This window comes from Salmo trutta, chromosome 33, assembly GCF_901001165.1.
Source record: "Salmo trutta chromosome 33, fSalTru1.1, whole genome shotgun sequence".
NCBI lineage: Eukaryota > Metazoa > Chordata > Actinopteri > Salmoniformes > Salmonidae > Salmo > Salmo trutta.
In genome coordinates, this window is record NC_042989.1 from 16,359,220 (window position 1) to 16,369,931 (window position 10,712).

At 42.0% G+C, this 10,712-nt stretch overlaps 1 protein-coding gene across 2 annotated transcripts; it reads right to left on the reverse strand.

The window, feature by feature from the left end:
* Positions 1-4,537: 4,537 nt before the first annotated feature.
* On the reverse strand, positions 4,538-10,213 carry enpp4 (ectonucleotide pyrophosphatase/phosphodiesterase 4). 2 transcript variants are annotated; one of them, XM_029729966.1, is made up of 8 exons: positions 10,111-10,213; positions 8,351-8,609; positions 7,893-8,177; positions 7,509-7,628; positions 7,218-7,416; positions 6,923-7,093; positions 6,565-6,834; positions 4,538-6,230 (listed from the first exon to the last, which is right to left on the reverse strand). In XM_029729966.1, the coding sequence occupies exons 2-8, from the start codon at positions 8,606-8,608 to the stop codon at positions 6,130-6,132; spliced, it is 1,404 nt and encodes a 467-aa protein (XP_029585826.1). In that variant the 5' UTR covers position 8,609; positions 10,111-10,213; the 3' UTR covers positions 4,538-6,129. The 2 variants fall into 2 exon arrangements, with proteins under 2 accessions (XP_029585826.1, XP_029585825.1); XM_029729965.1 differs by lacking the exon at positions 10,111-10,213 and adding an exon at positions 9,668-9,830.
* Between the last annotated feature and the right edge of the window lie 499 nt (positions 10,214-10,712).

Below are 10,712 nucleotides of genomic sequence, written 5' to 3' on the forward strand. Positions count from 1 at the left end.
CAGCCCAGTCAAAACTGTTCGCCGCTCTGGCACCCCAATGGTGGAACAAGCTCCCTCACGATGCCAGGACAGCGGAGTCAATCACCACCTTCCGGAGACACCTGAAACCCCACCTCTTTAAGGAATACCTGGGATAGGATAAAGTAATCCTTCTAACCCCCCCCCCCCTTTAAAGGATTTAGATGCACTATTGTAAAGTGTTTGTTCTACTGGATATTATAGGTGAATGCACCAATTTGTAAGTCGCTCTGGATAAGAGCGTCTGCTAAATGACTTAAATGTAATGTAAATGAATGAGTAGGTGTGTCCAAACGTTATATATATATATTGGACAAAAATATAAATGTAACATGCAACAATTTCAAAGATTTTACTGAGTTACAGTTCATATAAGGAAATCAGTCAATTGAAATAAATGAAGTAGGCCCTAATCTATGGATTTCACATGACTGGGCAGGGGCGCAGCCATGGGTTGGCCTGGGAGGGCATAGGCCCACCCACTTGGGACCAAGGCCCAGCCAATCAGAATTAGTTTTCCCCACAAAAGGGTTTTATTACAGACAGAAATACTCTTCCATTTAATCAGCTGTCCGTGTGGCTGGTCTCAGACGATCCCGCTGGTGAAGAAGCCAGATGTGAAGGTCCTGGGCTGGCGTGGTTACTCGTGGTCTGCGGTTGTGAGGCCGCTTGGACGTACTGCCAAATTCTCTAAAACGGCGTTGGAGGCAGCTTATGGTAGAGAAATTAACATTCAATTCTCTGGCAACAGCTCTGGTGGACATTCCTGCAGTCAACTTGACAATTGCACGCTCCCGCAAAACTTGAGACATCTGTGACGTTGTGTTGTGTGACAAAACTGCACATTTTAGAGTGGCCTTTTATTGTCCCCAGCGCTCATGAAACATGGGACCAACACTTTACATGTTGCGTTTATATTTTTGTTCAGTATTTATATAACATTTTTTAAAAGTCAGTCAGTGAGTCATTCTAACTGGTGGTCAGGACATCAGTCTGTCAGGCTGCCCTGGAGCCAGCTCTTACACTCTGCAATATGACATCATCATACAGGTCAACTTCCTGCTTACAGAAATCAACCGTAAAATGTATTTCTGCAAAGACTGCCACTATCGCTCTGTCTAATTGGGACATGTCTCAAGGGAAGGTACACATTGAGAAGCAACAAGAGTGACAGATTTGGAAATCACACCACTGTGTATGATGATGTCATATTGATGAGTCTACCTTTAACCAAACTTAACATTGATGTATTGTACAGGGGTGATATGAAATGTATGACATGAAAAGTCATAATTTCATTTGAACTCACAGGACTTACTAGAAAACAAGATGGTGCATTTCAAGGGGTTTAATCCTGTCATTATATTTCAAATAAATGAATACATAAGTGTTTTTATTTGGTGAGGGTTTAAGGTTTTCTAATGGTGTTATCCATGTCCCTTAGAGTGAAAACATAGCTCTAGAGATTAACAGTCAAACTTTTTATATTTTAATCTAAAAGTATTTGTTTTGGTTGTAAATATCTTTAACCTCGTTGCCCCTATCTCTCTTGCTTCCAACTACATACTGCTGATTTATGTTCTTCCGTCATTTAGAATGTCCAAACTGAATGAGAATGATGAACACAATGTTTAGTAGGACTGTGATGTTGTTGTCCTGGGTCTGCTGTATGTGGGTTTGTTCAGGAGGGTTCAAAGTTTGGCTGGCTAACTTATTGATCTTGCTTGGTGGCATACCCCTCTGATGCTTATGTTGGGAGATTGTCACACTAAACTTGATGTTGTTGTGGGATGGGTTATTGCTGTTACATTACCTCCTGAAAAGACTATTAACCTGTGACAATTCTGACATACTATGATATACTAGTAGTTCCTATCTATAGTGATATTGGTAATAAGACATGAGATAAGAAAAAAACATATTTTAAAACATAGTTTAATCTGAACAATACACAAACGTTACATGAGTCCGTATCTACTAACATTTTGTATCTTTCATTTTAATACATTATGTTGTGACTGAATTGAAGATTTTCCAACATGTGTGTGGTTGTTTTATTTTGTTGGTTTCCATTTATCTAAAAGTGCGTGTGCACAAAAAAAGCCTAAACTTTGCGTGTGCCAGTTTTCCTGCAAATGTTGGCATTTATCCATTTTGAACTTGATAGGAAAGTGTGCATATCTCCACACAAATCTTAGAAATAGCATTTGCACAATTTCTAGTGGTTGATCAACTGTATTGCAAGCAAATATTGTTATTTTGGGGGAAATGGAGGAGTTTGATGCACAGGAATTATAATAATGGTAGGTTAATAAAATCATTAAAACGTAGGCCTAATGAAAACCAGATGCCTTTGCCGTTGGTAAGAAGATCGCATATGGCATGTTGCCTAATATAATTATTATACTTTTATTATATAGGCCTAAATCATAATCATATTGCAGAGCATTTTTCTATTTTTCTGACATAACTGGTTTATTACCTCTACACAACAAATATTAGGCCACCATTTATCCATTGCTCATTCAATAGCAAACAAAACCATGCTCGAAAGGAAAAAGACCAGTAGCCTATGACAGTAACAGCAGATGGAAACCCATTTACCTTGTATTTTTTATTAGGTCCATGGGAACTATTTTTATGTGCTCTATGTCATCACGCATATCCTTTTATCAGCAATAAGTCCTTTGATGAAGACATCTCTGGTGGGAAAATGTACATATTGTTTTATGCAGATTTTACAATATTTGCATGAAAATCTGTCACCAACCGGATGGAAACCTAGCTACAAACACACACCTGTCAATTATACATTCAAGTGTAATGATTAAGCATACAGCTGAAGTCGTAAGTTTACATACACCTTAGCCAAATACATTTAAACTCAGTTTTCACAATTCCTGAGATTTAATCCGAGTAAAAATTCCGTTTTAGGTCAGTCAGGATCACCACTTTATTTTAACAAATGTGAAATGCCAGAATAATAGTAGCGAGAATGATTTATTACAGCTTTTATTTCTTTCATCACATTCCCAGTGGGTCCGAAGTTTACATACATTCCATTAGTATTTGGTAGCATTGCCTTTAAATTGTTTAACTTGGGTAAACATGGGTAAACATTTCTGGTAGCCTTCCACAAGCTTCCCACGATAAGTTGGGTGAATTTTGGCCCATTCCTCCTGACAGACCTTGTGTAACTGAGTCAGGTTTGTAGGCCTACTTGCTACCACATGCTTTTTCCAGGTCTGCCCACAAATGTTGTATAGGATGGAGGTCAGGCCTTGACTTTGTTGTCCTTAAGCCATTTTGCCACAACTTTGGAGGTATGCTTGGGGTCATTGTCCATTTGGAAGACACATTTGTGACCAAGTTTTAAGTTCCTGACTGATGTCTTGTGATGTTGCTTCAATATATCCCCATGATTTTCCTTCCTTGTGTTGCCATCTATTTTGTGAAGTGCACCAGTCCCTCCTGCAGCAAAGCACCCCCACAACATGATGCTGTCACCCCCGTGCTTCACGGTTGGAATGGTGTTCTTTGGCTTGCAAGAACCCCCTTTTTCCTCCAAACATAACAATGGTCATTATGGCCAAACAGTTCTATTTTTGTTTCATCAGACCAGACGACATTTCTCCAAAAAGTACAATCTTTGTCCCCATGTGCAGTTGCAAACCATAGTCTGGCTATTTTATGGCAGTTTTGGAGCAGTGGCTTCTTCCTTGCTGAGTGGCCTTTCAGGTTATGTTGATATAGGACTCGTTCTACTGTGGATATAGATACTTTTGTACCCGTTTCCTCCAGCATCTTCACAAGGTCCTTTGCTGTTGTTCTGGGATTGAGTTGCACTTTTCGCACCAAAGTACATTCATCTCTAGGAGACAGAACGCGTCTCCTTCCTGAGCGGTATGATGGCTGCGTGGTCCCATGGTGTTTATGCTTGCGTACTATTGTTTGTACAGATGAACGTGGTACCTTCATGCGTTTGGAAATTGCTCCCAAGGATGAACCAGACATGTGGAGGTCTCCAATTTTCTTCTGAGGTCATGGCGGATTTCTTTTGATTTTCCCATGATGTCAAGCAAAGAGGCACTGAGTTTGAAGGTAGGCCTTGAAATACATCCACAGGTACACCTCCAATTGACTCAAATGATGTCAATTAGCCTCTCAGAAGCTTCTAAAGCCATGACATCATTTTCTGGAATTTTCCAAGCTGTTTAAAGGCACAGTCAACTTAGTGTATGTAAACTTCTTACCCACTGGAATTGTGATACAGTGAATAAGTGAAATAATCTGTTAACAATTGTTTGAAAAATGACTTGTGTCATGCACAAAGTAGAAGTCCTAACCGACTTGCCAAACCTATAGTTTGTTAACAAGAAATTTGTGGAATGGTTGAAAACCGAGTTTTAATGACTCCAACCTATGTGTATGTAAACTTCCGACTTCAGCTGTAGGTAGGGGGAAGCGATAGTGGGTGGGGGTGGAGTCTAAGCATTTTGAAAAAGAATGATACAATGTGTACACTTTATACTTTTATTTGTCATTCAATGACAATATGAGCAGAAACACACAGAGGACCAATTCAGTCGCCACCTGGAGGTGGGACTTCAACTGGTTCGCATAGTAACAACACAGTAATCATAGTAACAGCACAGTAATCATAGTAACTATGGTATAGTACCCACAGTAACAGCAGATCGACTTCTCTACACAACTACAATCATTTAATAATGGAAGATCTGAGCTATCTGGAAACAAACCACACAAAAGAAACATGTGCATAAAAAGATTTGAAAGAATAATAAAAAGACATTGAACACCCTTTCTCAGCCGACACACACACACACACTGTAGCTTGAAGAGAGAATCAAGCAAACTCAAAAAGTAAAGTTCTTCTTCAATGACTTATTTTTAGATAAAGGACCTGGGGCTTCATTTATAACCGCTGCGTAAATGTAAAACAAAATATCTGCGTGCGCCATTTCTGGAAACGAATACCTAGGTCTAAAAATATTGAGATTTATAAACTTGGCGCACACCATGGATACGTCATGAATAGGTATATTATCATATACCCCATCTGCACAAATTATGCCTACTTTCAGTACATGCCTGCTTGCAATAGAAAACTTTAGCCACTAGATATTGAGCATATGCATGGTCTAAAGTTTGCGGGGAGTTAAGCACATTCTCAAGTCATGTTCAGATTATATAAATGCCAACTTTTGCATGAAAACTGGCGCATGCATGTTTGTGGTATACTTTGTACTTACGAACGTTTATAAATGAGGCCCCTGAACATGAATCTAACAGCATAACAGGTCTCCTTAACACTACAGGAAACCATATAGTGCTATAGCTTAGCTCAGCAAACACACACTACTAAATAAAATCTAATTAACTGACTAACAGACACCATCAACAGAAACATAGCTTCAGTCCGGTTTTTGACTCCACTCCCTGGCTCAGTAGTATACAGAATATCTAATAAAACCCTTAAAACCTATATAACAGCTTTACAGCATGACTGCTGTTCAATATACTACTGCAATATAGCGGTACTCTTATGAAATATACTCTTCAATATTCAGATTTACCTCCCTTTACTAGAATCTCTCTTAACAAACAATGATGTATACTTCTTTTTATGATTGTCTTGCAAATCTTTACAAATGAACTGAGATTTTTTTGTACATATATAACATGTTATATCATTATAGGTGGCTTCTTTGTATATAGACATATTCAAGTAACCCCAGTTTGTTTCTACCAACTGACTGTTCTCTTTGGTGTCTTATTTCTTTATTTTTAACTATTTGTGGTTTAATATTTGTTTATTTATAGTTCTTGCATTTATTTGAATATGCCATGAGTATGGTACCACAGAGAAAGAGGAGTGTGTGAATCTGAAATCTGACAACCGCTCTGTTTAGTCTTATAACAGAGTATGGATGTGTCTGAAATGACACTCTTCCCTATTTAGTGCAAAACATTTGACCAGAGTACCGATTGGTTGTTGGGAGCGTGGTGGTGATGATGACTTCTGGTTGGATGTGATATGACGTTCTGATCTGTGATTGGTCAGTCTACTCGAGCTGGAAGTTGATTACTCTAGTCCAGCAGAGGGTCGTCATCATCATCGTCCTGTATAGAGAGGCGTTGGAAGGGACGAGAGGATGACTGACGCCGTGGCCTCCACAACTTGAACAGTCCTGACACAGAGAGAGAGAGAGAGATCAACTCAAAGTTTATTCGTCACGTGTAAGAGGATTCAGAGGCGTGAATGGTATAGTGAAATGCTTACTTGCAAGCTCTCCTCAACAGTGCAGTACAAATATCAATAATAAAAAGTCAAATATTAAAGTCAATGACAAAATCTAAAAATATAAAAGTAGTATATAGAAAAATAGAGAAGAGAGCGAGAAAGAGAGAGAAGGGTGCTCCTTTAAATTTCCTCTCTCTTTCGACTATTACAAAAACGACATATTTCACTTATAACATGATGATATTGTAACGTATATATTACAAGCAATACCGCAGACTAACCAGTGAGTGTGGTTAGAACCAGCAGTACCCCCACCACCAGTCCCACCACCAGGGGGATGTCGACACAGTCCTCCCCAGCCAGGAAGCAGCGTGCCTGGGACAGAGATCCGTTGTTTGGCGCTGGTGGAACCCCTAGCAGCTGACACATTATTGGGTAGACATCAACACTCTGTAACAGCGGGAGACGGTAACCAGGAAGGAAGCCTGGGCCCACTGCCACCAGGAAGGGGTGCATGCTGGGTAGAGTGTTGTCATAGCCGTGGTCTCCCACTAGAGTGTACACACAGAGACAGACGATTAGATGTATGTATGCATGTATGCATGCATGCATGTATGTATGTATGTATAACAGCCTTACGACGTGGTAGCCCTCCCTTCTGTACGATAGTCCATCCCTCGTCAGCGACTAATATGATTGGTTGAATCCTGTCATTGTTCCTGTAGTGCAGCCTATCAGGAACGTCCTTCTTCAGGTACGCAGTCATGTGGGTATGGCAACCACTCAGTAGGGAAAACACAGCCTTGGGGTCTGACACACACACACATTAACCAACCTCTCCTTTAACCAGTCACAAACTTCTCACTCATAGCAAGTGTGTGTGTGTGTGTGTGTGTGTGTGTGTGTGTGTGTGTGTGTGTGTGTGTGTGCACACCTCTGTTGGGTATGATAGCAGCGATAGGGGTTAGGTCTACTACTGAGTAGTTGTCAGGGTGCAGACAGTCATCCAGCCTGATGATGCGATCAGTGGAACACTGGGCCATTCCATGGTCGCTGGTGATGATGACATTGACATGCCCCCACAACTCTGCACGCTTCAGCTCTGACATCAGCAGACCCACATTGTCATCTACCTGTTAACACATGTCACACACAGTTCAAAATCAGCAGAACTGAGCACAATATAATGCAATGTAATATTGTGTTACACACACACATACAGTACCTCTTTAAGAGCCTGTCCTATGTGGGTGATGTTGTCTGGTCCATACATGTGACCTGTCCTGTCTGGCTCCTCCCAGTACAGAGCTGCAAATGATACCGACTCCTCCCCTTTACCCTGGCCCTGGAGAGAGAGGAATGGAGGATAAATGAAGATGTCTTACTCAGGCCGTTTACCATTGAAAAAGAAATGTCACAGTTCCAGTCTGCTTAAGGGGTTGCTCTCCCATAGACACCAATGCAATAGCAGCTGGGACTGGTCTGCTTAGTTAATTAACTGTATATGAACCATAAAAGATTGGAGTGGGATGTCTCACTTCCTTTTCCATCTCTGAAAGCAGTACTCAGTGAAAAAAATAACTGGGATAATGGGTCAGAAGTTACATACCCCAGTCAGCCAGTGAGTGACATTGGCCAGGCGTTGACTAAAGGTCACGGAGGGGTTGTAGGGCATGAAGTGAGTCGCTGTTCTGTTCCTGATCGGCACGTCTGACCCCGGCCACATGGCCACGCCCGTCTTGTACCCACAATCCAGTGCAGTGACCCAGAGGGGTTCAGCTTCGTTCCACCAGAAAGGGTCGGTGTCGTTGAAGATAGTGAAGTGCTTCTGAGTCACGTGGTCATACATATTGCTAGCTATGACGCCATGAGACTCTGCATACAGACCTGTCACCTGGAGGGCATAGAGGTAAGAGGTTAGCATTTAGGGGTCATACAAACTGCTGGCTAGAACTCAGATGTTATCAAATTCCCATACGGTACTCAATTTCTGAAATGTTTGTAGTACACCATCCCCTCGATAACTCACAAGGGGTTATAGGTCAGGGGTGAAAGGTTATATATTACCAGGCTGTAGTGGTTAGGGAAGGTCTTGGTGATGAAGACATTAGTCATTTGTTCCACCAGGACTCCCTGCGAATACAGCAGCTTTAGGTTGGGTAGAGTGAACCGTTGAAGGTAGTCAGCTCTGAAACCATCAAACGACACCAGCAGCACCGGAATGGGGGCCGCAGCGCCCGCGTCACATCCTTTTCGCCTTCCAGTCTGCCCCACTGAAGCAGCCAATGAAGCGAAGGTAAAGAGGAAGTACAGCAGGACAAACATCCTGAGAGAGAAATAGACCAAATTAGTGTTGTGGAGTAGACACTTTAAAGCACAGGAGGTTGGTGGCACCTTAATTGGGGAGAACAGGCTCGTGTTAATGACTGGAGCGGACTAGGTGGAATGGCATCAAACACATGGTTTCCAGGTGTTTGATGCCATTCCATTTGCGCCGTTCCGCACCATTATTATGAGCCTCCTGTGCTTTAAAGCCAATAAAGCCTTTATATGTCAGTGTTCAAGGTGATGTACGAAAGAAGACTAAAGCAGACGGAGGCCGATGATTGCAATAAGGGGAGGTGCATCTGCTACAAACCAAAAGTCTATGCAAACTTACCGAAAGACCAAATTAGGTTTGTGGCGTAGACACCAATAAAACCTTGTTATACATGTATCCCAAGCTTCAACTTCCTGTAAAAAGCTCCCTCTCTCCCTGAGGGAGACGATTCCCATTCCAAATGTAATTTTCTAGTTTGTGTTTCCATTAGATGAAGTTAACCATCTTTCTGAGGAGAACAGAGAGGGCTCTGATCTTTTACACTTCCGTGAAATTTGACTAATATACTGAATTAATAACACTGATGTGACCTGGCACGGCTCACAAGACACACGCAGGGCTCAGACGACACACACCTCTGTTGATTGTCAAACAAGTCCCAGTGAACCTCACCACCTATATGCAAAGTGTGCAGACTAGTGTTTAACATGGACATCATATGACAACCTTGGGACCAATATAATGGACCTAGCTAGCAAGATAACCAGGAAGTCCTGTGCTGGCCCGGTATGACATGACACACTATCGTGTTCAAGCTAACTAAGTATTTTGACACCACCCCGTCCACATCACATATCCCTGACAGACAGTTGATTAGCTCTCTAGCTGTGTAACGTTAGTTAGCTAAGAGTTGACGACTTGTACTCCAAGCTAAAAGTAAGCTAACAAACTAGCTACCTCTGCCAGGTAGCCAACATTTAATATTTACTAACGTCGTTACCCAGCCGGCTCAACGATTGCGCAAGATCGTCATACGCACCTTGTTTGTCAACAATTCTACGTACCTGACAGCTTTCTCATTAGATTGTCGTTCTATGGAGGTGCTCAGTCTATGTTCCTCTAAAAGCAAAGGTTTGGTTTTATATATATATATATATATCCGCTTTCACTTCCTTAGCTAGCTGTTGTCATTTCAATTTCACAATGGGCGCATTCGATTATGCTGAGCCGCGGGGCAATGGGTATATGCCCGCCATGTCATTGGGCGAAAGCGGGGAGGAAGGCACGCCCTTCTCAAAATCGAAGAGTGATCTGCGCCGCTCGGTCATTTTGTCAACAAGGTAGCATGGTGCATCGTGCAGAAACATATCTCTTTTCCATCAAATAAATGTTTTACATTTCTAACTACCTTTCATCGCGAAGGCAGATAAAGCGTTTTTATCAAAAGAAATCCCTTTTGCATGGGAAAACACAGAAGCCTCCTAATTACTACTACGTGCTTAATTACCTCACTTTCGTTTTGAGCCGACTTGTCCATGGGCTTTGAACCGGGCACCTGGCTCACACCCGGGAGGCAGCCCAGTTCCAAATCGAATGCATCAACTTTCAGCCGATGCAAAACACGCCTACACGGGCGCCCGGGTGGGATTAATCATACCCCACAATGGCAATAATCGTAAAATGTACTCAAAATAGAGGCGTTCCGTTGACAAGCACCTCAGTCAACCAATCGTAATGTAGAAACCGTTGACAGCAGATTCACACCCACAACAGATGCTTCCTGATTGGTCCAGTGGACAGAGAGCTGATCTACAAATTTCCTCTCTTCCTCTCCCCGGAGAATCTCAATTGCATAATCGTAGCATTCTCTCTCCTTGCCTCCTTCTTTTGAGATGGAGGCGAAGAGAGAGGGCACGAGGAGAATACAATTGAGGTTTCCCCACTGTCTCTCCTCTCCTCTCTTCCTTTCCTCCCCTTACAAACATGTGCCATGGTGATACTATGGTACTTTCATTCATACCATGCTGCTACTATGGTACTTTCACTTATACCATGGTATAGATCTGAATCATGGAAATGTACCATGGTTTTAGCTTTGATGTATGACGG